General features: G+C 35.5%; 1 protein-coding gene across 3 annotated transcripts in view; it reads right to left on the reverse strand.

The window, feature by feature from the left end:
* Window positions 1–1,037: 1,037 nt before the first annotated feature.
* ORC5 (origin recognition complex subunit 5) overlaps window positions 1,038–19,747 on the reverse strand; it is a 139,758-nt gene continuing 121,048 nt past the window's right edge. For 2 of the 3 annotated variants that reach the window (XM_077159207.1, XM_077159174.1), the window contains 2 exons: window positions 15,531–15,643; window positions 1,039–1,859 (listed from right to left, as the gene is read on the reverse strand). In XM_077159207.1, the coding sequence (XP_077015322.1) occupies window positions 1,814–1,859; window positions 15,531–15,643 (159 nt within the window). In that variant the 3' untranslated portion in view covers window positions 1,039–1,813. Of the gene's footprint in view, window positions 1,860–15,530; window positions 15,644–19,747 lie in introns of all 3 variants that reach the window. The other variant, XM_077159234.1, reaches the window with a different exon arrangement.

The following is a 19,747-nucleotide window of genomic DNA, read 5'->3' on the forward strand; positions in this document are numbered from 1 at the left end:
AATTGGAGATTTATGTCTCCCAATTAGAGAATTCCATTTGCAGATGAACCTTGTTAAAATGCTAACATCCCCGTTAGGGTCTGTTAGTCTTCATTTAAATGAACTAATTAAATTAGTTGGTGGGTGATTTAGCAAGCCAGTAGAAAGTAAATTACTAAACAGTAATGTTCTGATGGCCCAGTCAGGGACAGGGAAAATTTTGTCACAAGGAAGCCACACCTGTAGATTGTAACACAGTGTAACACAGTGTAGGACAGGAAATGAGATGGCCAGGGGGCAGGTGACCAGCATACGGAAGCATGGATAATCACTTAGAAGAAAACCTTACCTCATTTCTATCCTCCCCATTTCCCTATTTGACAATCTCTTTCCCCTCTGGTATTCTAGAGTTCTTCCTCAAAATGCATAGAACTGAAGCAGACTGGTCTCACCCTATCCATGCCAGGAGGAAGTGGCAGAAATGCCTCTTTTTAACAAACTATGAGGGGCTGAAAACTATCCTAGTTGGTGGTCCTTGAATCGGCTACCCAAACTGCTTTCTATTTTGATGATATATTCCCCATGGAGGAACCTAAGCAAGAATCCACACTGGACATGGCTTTGCCCTGGTCCTGGCTTCTCTAAACTTCTTGTGATACACAAAACTTCCTCATTTTCTGTGGGGCAAAAACGTAGAGCAAGGACACTCTATCACTCATTACAGACATCATCCTCTGTGCAGGCAAGTTTCCCCTTGCTGGCTTATGCAGGGAGGCAAAAAGAAATTTCATTCTTTCTCTCCCCACACATCATCCCTGCATAAAGCAAGTAGACAACCACTTGTTTTCTTTGAACTTGATAGTGTCAGACAATCACTACATAAGAAGGCTTCCTATCTGGGAGTGTCTATTTTGAGAATTTTTCTTCAAAAACGGAATGACAGAATAAAATGCCAGTGAAATTTTAACCTGGCCCTGTAATTAAGCACTTTAAATGTGCTCAAAATTTTCAAGCATTCAAATGCTCACAGAAAACTTCTTCAAAAACAGTGGACAGACAAGAAAAGCAGAAGCAAGGTTGAGAGATTATGTATCAGGAAAAATTTTATTGTGGAACTCTTATTAAAGAACAATGACAAAAAAAAAGTCATGCTGATAAAGAACTAGGTTAAGTAATTAATCGCAGAAGAGTGACCAGATAAACCTCCCACAACCACACTGTACTTATCAAGTTGGCACAGAGATGGAAAGTTGGTCTATATTTGATCAGATCAAAAAACTACCTTGCCTTTTGAGACAATTAGAGTGAAAAGATAGGCATATACAAGCTTGGCTTTTAAAACAAACTTGTATTTATTATATTTTGTAACTGTGATCTTTTAAAATGGTGGCTTTAGGAAAATCTGCTTTGGCAGCAACTGCAGAGGCTCCTGTGGAGAGGAAGTGAAAAGACTGGGCATATGAACAAGGGCTGCTGGCACATTTAAAGCACAGGGGATAGTTCACACAGCAAAATGTAGTCCTAAGTAAATGGGTTTCAGGCAATTTCAGTGTTAAGATAACATCATTAAGAGCAGAACAGATTGTGCTCAAACCCTGCTGTTTATAATTAACACGTTCCTTCCAAATACTCCAGGGTCCCTAGTAAATAGTCTTCTGCTCACATCCACCCAGACCAATCAGAGTATTTTCATCAGATTCCATGCTGGGCCAGCACCTGTTTGGACAAATCCAATAGAGCCAAAGAACTCCTTTCCCTGGCCAGCTAAGTAGATGGATGAACACAGCTTGGCTTAGTCATTGTCACAGTGTCCATATGGCTTTGAAGCTTGTTTTCATAAGAAATCATACAAGTATTTTATTATGTCAAAGTTCACCGTCCTAAAAACAAAAACAGATAATACATTAGCATCCTCACCCTGTACATTGCTCAGATTTGTATGAGGAAGCACATGCAAAATAATTCACAACTAACACTAAACAATCCTATAGTGCTATCATGTGCACCATAAGATTGATTCTAATTTTTTTAAATGTCACTAGGAAGACAGTTTCTTTAAATTAAAGCTTTTATGCCATGCATAAAGTTTGCTTTTCTAAAAAGGAACAAAGTAAGAACTATTAAGCACTCTATTTCAACTATAATACAGAACGTTTAGATTTCATTTGAAAGCATTTTGGTTTTTTTCTAATACACAGAATAAAGTAATTAGAGATGCAAAAGTATTGAAATCATCTATTTCCGAACAATGTTTATCTTCCAAAACACCTGTTTTATCATTATATAATGCATAGCTTATCTGTCCTCATTTGTAGTTTTCATTCTTTCAGTCTTTTAACACTGGTGAACCTGTGTGTGACCATACTAAATCTGTATGATCCAAGAATATGCTACAACAAAGATATTGTGAATTGTATATTTTTGTATTCTGATGGCAGGGAGAATAAAATCGCAGAGAGAGACATATAATTATTTTCTTTTCTTCAAACTTATTCTTCACTATAAATATTCAGACTTGGAGGTTTATTATTTGAATAAATGGTCAAAATAATTAGATATAATGATCTAGCAATAAGTATAAAATTAAAGCCTTAAAGTATTCAGTTCTACAAAAATAATCATCCATGTGAGAAGAGTCTTTTAAAGTTTCCCTAATTACATGCTCTTATTTATTAAACCCTCATCAATTAACGTTTTTGTCTATCATTTGTAATACACTTTCTGAAAAGTTTCTAAGCAAATGATTGACATATAAATTTTTTTTTTAATTTGGAATGTGGAGCTATAGATACTAGTTATGGAAATATTCAAAAATAGCTCAAATGAGATGCTATGACTATTGATGTAGCTAATGTTGGACTGAAGAATATCTTAATTGTTACAATACAATAGTGTGTCTGTGAAGAGTTCTAAACCTTTCCAAAATGGTTTTAAAACTCTGCCAAAACAATTCTGTTATACTCATTAGCAGTAATAAAACAACTAAAAATAGTTACTAAAATTTTAAAATGAAACTTTATCTCAAGTATAAACTTTATACTCAAAAGGTCTGTATGGTTATTAAATCATAAAGCTATTTTATTTTTATATGCTTATCTTTCATTCAACTATAGAACCCTTCTAAATTTTCTGGGAACAGGGTACATCAACAAATAATTTTTTTTAAGTCAGCATATTGGTTGAAATGATCTTTCTAGAGGGTCACAGAAAGAATATACATGGTAGGTTAATTTTAACCATAGGCAAAAAAAGAAGTGGAATCTGCACATTTCTCCAAGCACAGTTCCCATAATGACTTTGGGACTCAGGTTATAAACTTAAAGTGGCAAGGTAAGGTGGACTCAATGTTAAATTTTTTGCTTGTTTTGCGAGGTGGTGGGGTGGGTGGTGCTTCAAATGAAAAAAAAAAAAAAGTTTAGTAGTTAATATTAAAAACAACTTAAATTCTAATACTAAGAAGAATCCCTAAAATACAAGGCATTATTTGATGGAATATTATGTAATCATACAAATGATCAATATGAACATATACATGTCAATATTAAGGGGTAAAGAGAAAACAAAGAATTGCAACTAAGTAGTAAGAGCAATGGAGAAAAATGCTTTTATTATGGATGAGTACTAGAAGAAACATAAAACAAATGAAAATAACCTTGATTTGTTACAGTGGTAGGACTTCCTTTCATTCAGTAATCTATTTGTATTACAATAGAATAGTTTGTGCAAAAGAATTTTCTTTAATAGAATGGATTTATTTTAAAACAGAGAGATTTAAATGTATTCATTTATAAAAAATGTATTTCACTTCTCTGCTTGCCATTAGGAAGTACTGAAGCTAACTGGATTATGCAGTATGATTTTTTTTTCTTTTTAAAAGAATCTAATCAGGAACTGAATACATAAGATTATTCCTTTAAGAAATATTTGCTAACCAAGATGTATGGGCATTTATCTCTATCATTCCTCCACCCCCTGACATGCCAACTGATCCCCACAGATAATTTTCTAGGACAATGGCAGAACTGTCATCATTAACAACATAAAAGATTATGCCACATTCATGGCCGACTAAATAACTTTGCACTTTAAAGGACTTGGAGATAAACATTTTATTAAATTACTTTTAAAGAAAGTTTTAACTTAGAAAGAAAGATATACTTTGCATGTAGTTTCCCTGTTTTTTCATAGCTTCAGACAGACATATATTAGATTCATATAAATTTAATTTCAGGATAACTTTTTATACTATAGAAGATTATCTCCCACAGACCCCAAATGAATTATTTCCTGAAGTAGATATCGTAGAAGAAAACAGGAAAAGACTATTTTCCTAGTATTGGCTAGGAACACTTCTTAAATCAGAAGTTAAAATGCCTAAATATAAGTAAATTTTATGGCATATACATATACACACATATATATATATATACACACACACACACACACAAATTTAATTTTGTCTTTATCTTCTTATTTTGCTTTGTTTCTTTCTTTCATTCTTTTATTTCACAATGAAATACTTTTTTCTCATGGCATACAATTTTATTTCCTTTTATTTTGTGAGCAGTTTGAGATTGGGTTCTTTTGTCATTTAAATATTTGGTCTCACAACTTATAATCATACAATTTTAAGTAGTAACCTTATGTTATTTCATTGTGTCTTTCCCACTGACTATGGAGGAAAAACAATCGCAAACTTACAACTAACAATCACATTAAGAACAAATGAAGGACAATACTTAAGAAGCATCTCAGTCATCTTCCTTCTCCCATACTCCACCTCCATAGTCTCTGCTCCCTTGGAACCAGCCTCCTACTTTTCTATCCAAAACCTTACACATACTTATCCCATGACCAATAAAGTATGATCCACTTCTATGTCTTCCACCTCTTCAGTGAATGTTTTTCTTCCCTTCTGGGTTTACCTGAATACTGAAAGACTTCCTCTTTAGCAACCGCCAATGAAGGTCAGACTCTATCCTGTACACCAGGAAGCCCTGACACGTGGGGTTGGGGGTCCTTGTGCAACAAGCTTTGCTCCTTAGACTAAGACCATTCCACTAAACATTCTGTACTCTCCCTTGTCACCACTCTCAGTTGCTGAATAATTTAGCATCATTTCACCCCAGAATCTGCATTAGCCTTAGAGACTTATTGTATATTTTTCTTTCTCACATCCAGTGCCCTTCTTTCCCATTCTCATTTCACACTCAGAAATATTCCACTCTGATGGTAAGACTACTTATTTATGCCTAAGAGTTACTCCCAGAGAACCACTTTTGTTGCTCACATGTGGCCTCTCTAAGCCAACTTGGAAGGAGAACTCACTATCCTCCCTTCTGTGTGGAACATGACTCCCAGGATGAGCTGGAACCTGGCATTATGGGATTGTGAGGGCATTCTTCACCAAACGGGGAGACAGAAATGAAGCAAAATAATGTTTCAGTGGCTTAGAGATTCCAAATAGAGTTGTTATTCTGGAGGATATTCTGATGCAGTATACAGATATCACTTCTTAGTTTTTAGTGTGTTAGAATAGCTAGAAGGAAATATCTGAAACTGTATTCCAGTAGCCTCAGTTCTTGAAGATGACTATATAACTATATAGCTTTTATAGTGTGACAAAGTGATTGTGAAAAACTTATGGCTGATACTCCCTTTGTCCAGAGTATGGATAGATGAGTGAAAGTAAGCATAAACAAACAAACAAACAAATTAAGGAGAATAAGGGGTAAAAGAAAATTAGGTAGACTGCAATACTACTGGTCAATGAGAGGGAGGGGGTAAAGGATATGAAATGTATGAGTTTTTTCTGTTTTCTTTTTATTTCTTTTTCTGGAGTGATACAAATGTTCTAAAAATGATCATGATGATGAAGGCACAACTATGTGATGATATTTTGAGCCAATGATTGTATAGTTTGGATGGACTGTATGGTGTGTGACGGTATCTCAATAAAAATATTAAAAAAAAAAAAGAAATACTCTACTCTGAAAATATAAACTTAGACATGGTACCTTCTGATCCCAATCTCTTCCTTAAATCTTTCTGCAACCCCTTGGGACACAATCCCACAAACCCATTCACTTTTTCCTGATCCACAAACATTTGCTTAAAATCTATATGTCAGAGACTGTATTGTTAGCCCCTCAATGGCTTTCCTTCCTTCCTTTCCACCCTTAGACTCCATAGTTCATGGTTCAGCACTTCAAGCATTCACTTGTTAGCATTCACTGAACTCACCTGGCAAAACCCCAGTGCTATGTGAACTCAATTATATTCCCTTGCCGTCCTAGTATTTAGCATATGGGATGCTACTGGAGAGGGTCACAAGGCTCATAGATTGGTGCCTCTGTAAATTCATGGTTAGCAACCCAACTGGGCCCTCAACACTCCCAGCAAATTGTTTTCCTTGCCAGCGCATTCTTCCTGTCCCAAGGCTGCTATTCCAAATATTCCATATTTCTAGCACACTGCCATTTCTGCCCTTCACATAGCAGAGAATTTGCCTCTTCCTTCATAGGCAAAATAGAAACTATCAGATCAGAACTTTCTCAACTTCTCATCACCAAACCTCCAAACTCAGCTCCATCTAAATCCATCTTGTAAGATTCCCTTCTCTTATCCAAGATTTCTTTCAACTCATGTTCTACATTCCACATTCACATATCACTTCTAGAACTTCATACTTTTAATCTCTTTTATATTAAAATCTTTCTCTGCCAGTTATTTCCCATGAACATTTAAATATGTTCAAATCTTTTAAATACAAATCTTCTGAACTTTTAGTTTGTGAGAATTATATATATATAAATGAATACTTGTTGCTACTTCCCCAAAGCCTAATATCATATTTTGTTTATAATGGGCAATCCAATAAATTCTGAATGAATAAATGAATGAAAAGCAATGATACCTATTTGCTACATGTGCTTTCTCAAAAATATTGATTAAACTCTCTATAATCTAACTTGTATCCCACTATACCACTGAAAGTACGCCTGACAGAGTTATGAGTGTCTGTTTTATCATTAAACAGGTTAGCCCTGCTTGACTTCTTGGCAGCATGTTACAATTCTGACAATTACTCCCTTCACTTAGGTTTTCCTAGTTTTCTTGTATATACGATGTTATATATACAACTGTATAATCCACTTAAGCTCTCATCATGAGAATTTAGCTGTACTTTTATCCTTCAAAATACAATTTTTAAAAACTGCATAGTGTTTCCTCATGAGAATGTACAATAAATTATTAATCCATTCCCTTATTATTGGACATTCAGGTTATACCTGTGATCTAACCTTTCATTCTCTGCAACAGATGTCTGTAACTAGGCTTATCTATTTCTTCTCTGATAATTATCCTTGGGACTTCCTCTCTCCCACAAACTTAGATTTCAAATGAGACTAGTATCCCTTTTTTCATGCTGCTCCAGAAAACAAGTCTATTTCTCTTTTAACCTGAAGTTTCACTGCCAGTCACTGTAAGAAAACATGCATTTAAACAATATTTGTTTATTTCACACACATTAAGTATAAGGCATTGGGCTAGGCCTTGAGAATATGGCAGTGGTTGGCAGACATACTCAGTGCCTTGAGCTTCACAGACTGAAATTAACTCTAATTATCCAATTAATTTTTTAGTTAAAACTACAATAAATACTACGAAGAAGAAAATAGGACTTTCCTAACAGTGTGTGTGCATATGCTGACAGTGGACATGGTATGTTTGAGAAAGTTTCTTTAAGGAAGAGACTTCTAAGCTGAAATTTAAAGTTTATGCAGCAGCTAGCTAGATTAAAGAGGGGAAGAACTGAAAGTGTTGCATATGCAAAGGTGGGAAGCAGAATGGTAAATATGAAAACTGAGGAACTGCCCTGCTGGTATGGTTAAAATGCAAACAATGAGGGAAGAAAAAGAATGTACCAGATATGGCTGAGCACAAAGGCATGGGCCTTTTAGGCTATTTTTAGGATTTTATTTTGTATGCCAAGAGCTATGGAATCTGCTGAAGACTTTTAAGCAGGACAGTGACATATTTTATAATAAATTTTTATAAGATCGTCTGGCTACCTGTGGACAATAAATTGTAAGAGGACAAGAGTAAGCAGAAGACCAGTTCTGAGGCTACTAGAGAAGCAATGAGAGTGTCTAGGTCTAAAATGGTAGCAGCAGAAGTAATTACAAAGTTAATGAGTTTGAGACATGTAGGAAGAAACTGATAGGCTCAACAGGACTAATGATAAGATATTGGGAGTATGAGAGAAAGAAGTATCAAGAATGGTTCTCAGAAGATGGTGGAATAGGATAGGGTGAATTTACCCCTGCTCTAAGGAACAGCTAGAGAAGTGACGGGAAGGCAGTTAGGACAGTGATACCAGGGTTTAAGTGACCTGGAAGTGTCTAAACAACATAGGAAGGCAATGGTTACAAAACTTGAACTAGAGACCGCCCAGCTAGTGCAAAAGCCTAACATGCCCCTTTCCAAACACAAGCCCAGAGTCCTCAAGAGTGCACAGAAAAGGAGAAAGGCACAAGGAACCATCCTCCAAATATAAAGCATTAGACTACTGAAGGAAATCAACTCCCAAAATAACCCTATCAAGATATTTACATGTCTTGAAGGCAAGAGAAGATCACCAAGCATATGAACATGCAGACAGATACAGCCCTGCCTAATGACCAAATTAAAACACGAGAGGAGACACAAACTTTGGAACAACTAATCAAAGATGTTCATATAATCCTGCTAAACAAAATCAATGGGAAGACTAATGACATAAAGGAGATCAAGAAGACACTAGAAGAGCATAAAGGGGATTTTGAAAGAATAAACAGAAAAATAGCAGCTATCACAGAAATTAAAGATACTACAGACCAAATAAAAAATATACTATATACTAGAGTGGTTCAGTGGTAGAATGCTCGCCTTCTATGCAGGATATCCAGGTTCAATTCCTGGACCATGCACTGAAAAAAAAAAATGCTAGAGACACACAACCATCAGAATGGAAGACGCAGAAGAAAGAATAAGTGAACTAGAGGACAGGATGATTGAGTTCAAATAAACAAAAGAGCAACTGGCAAAAAAGGTGGAAAGTTTTGAATTGGATCTGAGGAAAATGATGGGCACAACAAAGCAAATATAAGCATCACTCGTGTCCCAGAAGGAGAAGAGTAAAGGGCTAGGAAGATTACTAGAGGATATAATGCTGGAAAACTTCACAACCTTTATAAAAAACATAAATAACGCAAATCAAAGAAGCCCAACGAACTCAAAATAGAATAAATTCAAACAGGCTTTCCCCAAGAAACATACTGATCAATCTGTCAAATATTGACGAGAAGCAGAAAATCCTGAAAGTGACAAGAAAAAAACAATCTGTTACATACAAAGAAAATTACGTAAGACTGACGTTGGATTACTCAACCGGCACAACGGAAGAGAGAAGGCAGGTGCATGACATATTTAAGATCCTGAAAGAGAAAGACTTCCAAGAATTCTGTACCCAGCCAAACTGTCCTTCAAAACTGAGGGAGAGATTATAATTTCACCAAGAGACCATCCCTACAAAATACACTGAAGGGATTCTACCAGCTGAAAAAAAAAAAAACAGACAGGAGAGGGAGGCCTGGAGGTCAGAGAATTGAAGAGTATAAGTGAGGGTAATTTAAAGGATAAAAAGAGAAAGAGGAAGAATATATAGCTCTAAAAAAGGAAATCCAAAGGATAAGATGGTGGATTCAAGAAAAGCCTTTTCAGTAATAACTTTGAATGTTAACAGACTAAATTTACCAATTAAAAGATACAGATTTGCAGAATGGATTAATAAATATAATCCAGCTATATGCTTCTTACAAGAGACCCATCTTAGAAATAAGAATAAAAATAGATAAAACAAAAAGTTGGTTCTTTGAGAAAATCAATAAAATCAATAAACCACTAGCAAGGCCAAAAAACCACTAGCAAGAAAAAAAGAGTAAGGATGCAAATAAACAAAATCAGAAATGGGGGGTGGGGTTCATTACCACAGACCCTGAAGAAACAGAAGAAATCATAAGAAGATAATATGAACAACTATACACCAATAAACTGGACAACTTAGATGAAATGGACAAATTCCTGGAAACACACAAACAAGCCACACTGACTAAAGACGAAATAGAAGATCTCAACAAATCAATCAAAGTAAAGAGATTTAATCAGTCATCAAGAATCTTCCTGCAAAAAAACTCCCAGGGCCAGATGGCTTTACAGGGGAATTTTATCAAACATTCCCCAAAGAACTAACACCAATCTTGCTCAAACTTTTCCAAAAAATTGAGGGAAAAAGAATACTACCTAATTCATTTTATGAAGCTAACATCGCTTTAATACCAAAATCGGGTAAAGATGCTATAAGAAAGGAAAACTACAGGCCAATCTCCCTAATGAACATAGATGCAAAAATTCTCAACAAAATACAAGCAAACAGGGCGGGCCGCGGTGGCTCAGCGGGCAAAGTGCTTGCCTGCTGTGCCGGAGGGCCTCGGTTCGATTCCCGGCCCCAGCCCATGTAACAAAAATGGAGAAACAGAATACAATGAAACAAGAAAATGTTTAAAAATGTTTCCCTTTCTTCCTTCCTTCCTTCCTTCTATCCTTCCTTCCTTCTCTCTGTCTTTCCTTAAAAAAAAAAAAAAAAAAAAAAAAAAAAAAAATACAAGCAAACAGAATCCAACAACACATTAAAAGAATTATATACCATGACCAAGTTGGGTCTATACCAGGAATGCAAAGATGGTTCAACAAAAGGAAATCAAGGGAAAAATCACATGATCTCAAATGATGTTGAAAAAGCATTCATCAAAATTCAACATCCTTTTCTGATAAAAACACTTCAAAAGGTAGGAATCAAAGGTAATTTCCTCAATATGATGAAGGACATATATGACACGCCAATAGCCAACATCATACTCAATGGAGAGAGTCAGAAAGCTTTTCCCCTAAGATTGGGAAAGAGGAAAGGATGCCCTCTCTGTGACCACCACTATTATTTAACACTGTACTAGAAGTTCTAACTAGAGCAATCAGGTAGGAAAAAGAAATAAAAGGTATCCAAATTAGAAAGGAAGTAGTAAAACTTTCATTATTTACAGATGACATGATACTAGGAAAATTCTAAGAAATCTACAACAAAGTTACTTGAGTTAAAAAACAAATTCAGCAAGGTGGCAGGATATAAAATTAATGTGCAAAATCAGTGCTGATTCTATACACAAGTAATGACCTAATTGAGAAGTCAATTAAGGAAAAAATTCCATTCAAAATAGTAACTAAAAGAATCAAGTACTTAGGAATGAACTTAACAAGGCATGTAAAAGACTTCTACATAGAAAACTACGTAACATTGAGAAAAGAAATCAAAGAAGATCTAAATAGGTGGAAAGATATTCCCTTGTGGACAGGAAGATTAAATGTAGTTAAGATGTCAATTCTACCCAAAATGATCCATAGATTCAAGGCAATACCAATCAAAATCCCAACTTACTTTGAAGACATGGAAAAATTAGTTATCAAATTCATCTGGAAGGGAAAGAGACCCTGAATAGCTAAAAGTATTCTAAAGAAGAAGAACGAAGTGGGAAGATTAACATTTCTTGATTTTAAAACTTATAATAAAGCCACAGTCATCAAAACAGCATGGTACAAGCACAAAGACAGAAATATTGACCAATGGAATCAAATAGAGAGCACAGAAATAGACCACCAAATCTATGGCCAACTGATCTTCAACAAGGCCTGGGACAAAATAGACTTTTCAACAAATGGGCATGGAAGAACTGGATATCAATAGCCAAAAGAATAAAAAGAAGCCTTACCTTACATCCTATACAAAAATTAACTCAACGTGGATCAAACACCTAAGTATAAGAACCAGTATCATAAAGCTCTTAGAAGAAAATATAGGGAAACATCTTTGAGACCTAGTAATAGGAGGTAGCTTCCTAAACTTTACATCCAAAGCACAAGCAACAAAAGAAAGAAATAGGTAAATGGGAAGCCCTCAAAATCAAATGTTTTTGTGCCTCAAAAGACACTGTCAAAAAGGTGAAGAAGCAGCTAACTCAATGGGAGAAAATATTTGGAAATCACACATCGGATAAAGGTTTGATATCCTGTATACATAAAGAAATTATACAACTCAACAACAAAAGAACAAACAACCCAATTATAAAATGGACTAAAGATATGAATAGGCATTTTTCTGAAGAGCAAATACAGATGGCTCACAAGCACATGAAAAGATGCTCATTTTCATTAGCTATAAAGGAGATGCAGATCAAGACTACAATGTGATATCACCTCATACCTATAAAAATCGTTGCTATTAAACAGGAAACTACAAATGTTGGAGAGGATGTGGAGAAATTGGGACACTTATGCACTGCTGGTGGGAATGTATAATGGCATAGCCACTACGGAAGACAGTTTGGCAGTTCCTTAGGAAACAAAATATCGAGTTGCCTATGACCCGGCAATAGCACTACTTGGTATATACCCAGAAGAGCTGAGAGCAGTGGCACAAACAGACATTTGCACACTGATGTTCACAGCAGCATTACTCACAATTGCCAAAATATGGAAACAATCCAAATGTCCATCAACAGATGAGTGGATTAACAAAATGTGGTATATACATACAATGGAATATTATACAGCAGTAAGACGAAATGACCTCCTGAAGTACATGAAAAGGTGGATAAGCCTTGAGGACAATAACACTGAGTGAAATAAGCCAGACTACAAAAGGTTAGATACCATATGATTCCACTTTTATAACCACAGTAAAGGTAAAATCAGAGGCTTATAATACAGAATATAGGGAACGTAGAGATACAAGGAAGCTACATATAGGTAAACAGTTAGCTAATGAGGTGGAACATAAATGTAAGGGAATAGATATAAGTGAAGGCGGTTCACTAGTGGGTCTATAAGTAATATGATATTGAAGGTGAACATGATTGAAAGGGGATTTATAGACCCATGTGTCCCACTGATTTAATATTACAAATAAAAATAAGTTCTTGCATGAAAAAAAAAAGGATCAAGAATGACGCTCAGGTTTCAGACCTGTGCAATATGACAGACCATAGTACTAATCAATGAAATAAGGAACACTGAGGAAAGCTAGATCATTTCTTTTTTGGTTGTTGTTGGTGGGGTGGTAGCAGAGATTAGAATTTATGAGTTCAGTGTTAGGAATTTATTGATGTAGCTAGCAACATCAAATAAAGGTCAAACAAATTAGAGAAAAGCTCTAGTCTTTAAAAATAAGGGAGTTATCCATATACAGATGGTTACCGAAATCATGGGTTTAGCTGAAATTGTCTAGGAAAAGGGTATAATTTGAGAAGTAAAAAGAGCTTAGGACCAAATTTTGAGGAAGACCTACATTTAGAGGTCAGGTAGACAGGATAAGAGGAAATAGAACCAGATCACATGAGCCTCAAAGAAGCCCACATTTTTACAAGAAGTTGGGGGGATTGACAGTCTGCAAGTGGCAACAAGAAGGACAGATTGCACTGAAATAAACTTCTAGCACTGAGGGATCAGGGTTTGAGAAAATAACTACTGTTAGAGATGACTCTAGGAAAAGCTGTATTCCAGGAATGAATTGTGTTTCAGTTAAGGCAATGAGGAAGAATATTAGGAGATGGGGGGATATGGGAGAGGGGGAAAGAATGGGGTTAAATCAGCAGAAAACTACAAATCATTATGGGATGAAAGAGTGGAAGAGGGCACATACGGGAAGTGGAAGGAGGCACTTATAGCGCCCAGGGAAAGCAGAGAAGATTAGAAAAAATAAAAGAAAGGAAGCTACAAATTTCCCAAGTCCTTATGGCAAAATCCTAAGTCTGTGGAGTTTCTGCTCCCTTCTGAAGTGGTAAAAGGAAAGTGCACTTCTCTTTTTCCTAGGGATGTGTGTAGTATTAGTGTGGTACTATGGATCAAGTAGCATCAAATTCAATTTGGTTCAACTATATTAGATATTCACTAACTTCTGTCCTACACAAGATTTAGTTATGTTGGGGTATAATCCAATCTATTTAGAATAATGGTAAAATCCCTGAATTAAATGTGCATCATTCCAAAGTTAGAGCTTTGGTGGCAGCTCTTAGATACAGAGGTTCTAATATCATTGTTGAAAAAAAAAAGTCTTACTGCTTTATGGTCATACTGAATACATTCAAAGAAAGTTTCTGCTTAATTTCTGTGTAAAAATTTGCCTGGTCTTATTATAATGAAACATTTCATAATCTTCATTTCATGTTTTAGAGTCTATGTGCTATCAAAATGAGGCAAACTACTTGAACCATAATATCACAAAACTTTTAATTCAGAAGAAATTTCAGGGCACAGGCTGCTAATCTGAGAGGACTTTAGAACCTCAGGAAGTTGTGACATTCACTAGAGCTGATCTACAAATCCATACACATGTCAAGCGCTGTCTTCAGGCTGAATAAATATTATGTGTATTACAAATTTTGAAATATATGTAAGTACTTTCATGACTATTTTAAAAAGCAAAGGGTGTTAAATGGAAACGTCATATTCAAGAAGGCTGGGATATCACTGTCTTAAGATTGTTTCGTTCGACCTAGCAGTCTATACACACTTCAGTTCTTCCACACCATGTCTGCCATAGCTATCTAACTGCAACCATGAGATGAGGTTATTTTTTTTTTCATATAAATGGCTTAAACGTTTTCTAAAATAAAAGTACACCTCTTTGTGATAAAACCCATTATATTTTTAGACAGCTCTCATTCTGACAAACATACTTTTCTTTATAGAATTTCTAATGCTCTGGAATTATGCAGAATGAGATTCATTCATTTTGCACATGACGGCTCCTGAAATATTTGAGAGAGCTAGTAAGTCTTTCCTATGGCTTCTCTCACATCCTTATTCATCAGTTAGGTATGTAATCTGGTTCCTGGTTATACGTCTCTCCTTATGACCACCTTGGCATACACCCAACTGTCAGTGACCCCCTTAAAACTCCAAAGATGGCATAGCACAGCAGATTTGAATTATTTATGGCAACACACAGCAGAATTATTACATCCCTTGAACTGAACACTGTATTTCTATCAGTGTCACCTAAGTCAGGGTTTTTAAAAACCTGTAGTCAGCTAAAATACTTAGGACCTACGCTAGGTCTCTCCCATTTTGTTTTAGTAAGTGTAATTTTTTTGTAGCCAACTGTCTGCATTAAATTTCACCCTGCTGACATGGAACCATTATACCAGTCTATTAAGATCTTTTAGAATCTTGATTTTTACCATCTAACATGTTAACTGTTCCTCCCAATTTTATGTCATTTGTAAATTTGATGAGAGCATTTATTCTACAGCGGATCTTTTCAATCTTGGCACATAAATGATCTCTTTTCTTCTTTAAAGGCCTAATGACATTACATTAGGAAGAACATTAATTTTTATATTTAGTATATCATTTACATAATCTAAGATATTTTACATTAATGATTATTCTACTCTTACCTTGCAATAGCTCTGATGAAATCAAGAGATACTGTGCATTTGTATTTTGGTCCATCAAGTTGATCGTCATGGCCAACTAGGGTTAATAGCTGAAGGGTCACTAGAGAGGTAATCTAAAAATCAGGAAGCATTTTCATGAGAAACTATTTTAAATGAAATTACATGATATCCTTCTTTCTGAAATCTTTTATAGTTTCTTTGATAAAAATATAACTGAATTCACAAAGGATCTGCAAAAGTACGGATTTAAACATGTACATATATTTAAAGTCCTAGTTAATCAAACTAACAGTCTTAAAGGATTCCACTAGAGACAGCTTTGTTTCATTAATGACTAGATGCAAAACTTTAAAAACTGTAAATAAAGCACATTCCTTCTTCACATAAGCATTTTATGAAGTTTCTATTTAAATACTTCAGAATACCAAATCCATGCTCCCTTGGAAATCAAACAATTAAAACATGGATTTGGGCCTTTTTCAGGTTCAGACAGGTGGTTAAATGAGAGATAAGAAATGCATCCCTCAGACCCTGACTTTAATCTTCATTAAAACTGAACACAAATCAGGTAGTCAGGAAAACACTAGAAAGATTAATATTGACAAAAGCAAAAGCATATTTTGGCATGTTAAAACCAAGGCACAAGATAACCTTACACTCATAGGGCGAACCAAAGTATTAAGTGCGCTGAAATCCAAGAAAGCAAGCCGATCCAAGAGCTAAAATATTTTGAGCAGCCCATTCTCTTCTACCAATTTCTTATTCTCATTTCCTCTAAACCAGGGGAGAAAGAGGTTCACAAAGGCAAGAAAAAAAAAAAGATTTGGAGATTTTTGTGGCCTGTAACTGCTCTATGGCAATAAAGGTATAAGAAGTTTAAGTTATATGTCTGAAGAATTAAAACTCTTCACTTAATTTGGAACTAATTCTTGCAGACACTCATCAGTAAACAGTCTATGAATAATAAAAACAATAGCAGTAGCAATCTGTTTACTATTGAGTACGTTCACATCATCTCATCTATTTCTCATGACCCTATAAGGTGGACATTATTATTATATTCACTTACAGATGAGCATAAGCAATATTAAGTTTCTCCAAATCCCAGAACTAGTAGGTGGCTTAGCAAGAATGGACTCCTGCTACATTTTCTATTATAATTTTACAGGGAAAAATGCCATGCAGTATTCAGTTGGCTATCATTATTTTAATAACAAGTTCAAGGATGAACAGATAGTAGATAGCACTGTATTTTGTATTGAGACAACACTGCATTTTGTAAATATGAAGCATTATTTCAACTGAAAAACCTTTTGTATTAATACATCAGAATATGAAGTTTTGTATCTAAAAGGCCAAGACTTTAATTTTTAATTCAATATTACAAATTGGGTTATACCTTGAAACATTTTTTATAAATGGTCTATGTATGCTGAAGAGCATGTATGCTGCAGCTGTTGTGTGCTCTGTTATACATATATCTATTAGATCAAGCTGCTGTTTAAACCTTATATATATCATTTTTTATTAACTTGGTCTATCAAAACTGAGAAAGGTATTAAAACTCTCCCACTATGACAGATAATCTTTTTCTCATTGCAATTCTATTAGTTTTTGCTTTATATTTTTGAATTTGTTATTATTAAATGCACACAGACTTAAAATTACTATGTTTTGCTGGTGAATTGAATTTATTTATTATTGTATATTGATCCTTTTTTTCTCTAGTAAAACCTTTATTTGAAATTTTAGTTTTTCTGATATTAATATAGTTATAACAGCTATTTTAGTTTCCTAGCTGGTAAAACAAATATCATACAATGTGTTGGCTTAAACAACAGGAATTCATTGCTTCATGGTTTTGATGCTAGGAGAGTTCAAAATCAAGGTGTATGAAAGCAATGCCTTCTCTTCAAAGACTGTGGTATTTCATAGCTGGTGGCCTATGATCCTTGATCCTTGGCTTCTCTGTCACACGACAACACATATAGTAGCATCTTCTTTCTCCTTTGGCTCTCATTGGCTTACAGCTTCTGCTGCTTCCTGTGGCTTCTCTATCTGCGTTCAATTTCCTTTGTTTTTAAGGACTTCAGTCACGTAATAAAAAGGCCCACCCTCAATCAGTTTGGACTCACCTTAACTAATAATACCCTTGTGCTGGTTTGAAATTGTTACGTACCCCAGAAAAGCCATGATTTATCTCCCAATCCAATCTTGTTGGGGGCAGACTTATTGTTTAGGGTGGAAACTCTGGATTGTTTCCATGGAGATATGACTTACTCAATTGTGGGTATGGCCTTTTGATTAGATGGAGACGTGACTCTGCCCACTCAAGGTGGGCCATGATTAATTTACTGGAGTCCTTTCAAAGGGGAAACATTTTGGAGAAAGCTCAGAGTGAACACGAGACCCAGATGTTTGGAGATGCAGGAAAAAAAAAAAAAAACGCCCTTGGGGAAGCTGTTTGAAACCAGAGGCCAAAGGACCAAAAGGACCAGCAGACACCAGCCACATGACTTCTCAGCTGACAGATGTGTTCTGGACCCAACAGCCTTTCTTGAGTCGAGGTATCTTTCCTTGGATACCTTAGTTCGAACATCTTTATGGCCTTGTAAGTGTAAACCTGAAACTTAAGTCCTTTTTTAAAAGCCATTCCATTTCTGGTATATTACATTCTGGCACTTTTCTAGTCTGCAAGCTGCTGGAAGCCCTTGGAAAGGATGGGATTATTGCTCTCTGAAACCTAGAGGAGGAAGCATTATTCTTTAATGAGCCTCAAACTTTGAAATCTAATGGAGTTTTTCCTGTAAGTTTTTGGAACTGTTTGAGTCCCTTGATCCCTGGTTTCCTTTCAAATTTTCCCTATGGAAATAGGTACATGCATCCTGTGGCCATTCCTCCTTTGTATACTGGAAGGAGGTAACTTGTTCTGAGTTTCACAGGTCAACAGGTAGAAGAGAACTTTTTGCCTTAAGACAGAACATGCCTGTAACTGACTTTGATGAATTTTGAACTGTTGTTTTACTTTGTATTGTATTTGTACTTTTACTAAAATGCTTTAAGGCTTTTGTGATACTGTTGATGGAATGAATATATTTTGTATATGGAAAGAACATATCTTTTTGGGATCCAGAGGATGGAATATGCTGTTTTGAATTTGTTATATACCCCATAAAAAAACATGTTTCTTTCTAACGCAATCTTGTGGTGACAGACCCACAGTTCAGGATGGAAACATTGATTGGTTCATTTCCATGGAGATGTGATGTGCCCTATTGTGGGTGTGGCCTTTTGGTTAGATGGAGATGTGACGCTACCCATTTGAGGTGGGCCTTGATTAGTTTACTGGAGTCCTTTCAAAGGGGAAACATTTTGGAGGAAGCTCAGAGCCAACATGAGACCCAGACGTTTGGAGATGCAGAAAGAAAATACCCCCAGGAAAGCTGTTTGAAACCAGAAGCCCAAGGACCAGCAGATGCCACCATGTGCCTTACCAGCTAACAGAGGCGTTCCAGATCCATTGGTCTTACTTGAGTCATGGTATCTTTCTCTGGATGCCTCAGTTTGGACATTTTATGGCCTTAGAACTGTAAACTTGTAACTTTAAAAATTCCCTTTTTAAAAAACTGTTCCATTTCTGGTGTATTGCATTCTGGCAGCTATTAACAAACCAATATAATCATTAAAAGTCCTGTTTACAAATGAGTTCACACCCAAAGGACCAGGGATTGGGAACCAAATATGCCTTTTGTGGGGAGTATGATTCAATCCCCAACACCAACATTTAGGGTGGTATGCCTTTTTTTCTTGAGATATTACTTTCAATCACCTTATTTTCAAGCTTGTTTTCTTAACTTTAAACAATGATCATGTAAACAGCATGCAGTGGAATTTTGTTTTTATAGCTAGTCTGACAAACCTTATCTTTCAGTTGGACCACTTACTGAATTCACTTTTATCATACTCATAGATTCTCTAAAATTTTATTCCTCCAATTATGTCAACCTTTCTATTTGTCCTTCTTTTTCCACGTGCCTTTCTCACATCTTTCTTGCCTTTTACTGAATTGAGTATTTTTTTCCTCTACCACCTTACAAGTAGCTATGTAGTCCATTTTAATTCTAATTCCCATTTTGATTTCTTCTTTGGCCCCTCATGCTGTTTTAGAAGGCTCAGTTTCCAATTCAGGGACTTTTTCTAGATAGCATGTTTGTTTT

This window comes from Tamandua tetradactyla, chromosome 1, assembly GCF_023851605.1.
Source record: "Tamandua tetradactyla isolate mTamTet1 chromosome 1, mTamTet1.pri, whole genome shotgun sequence".
Lineage (NCBI taxonomy): Eukaryota > Metazoa > Chordata > Mammalia > Pilosa > Myrmecophagidae > Tamandua > Tamandua tetradactyla.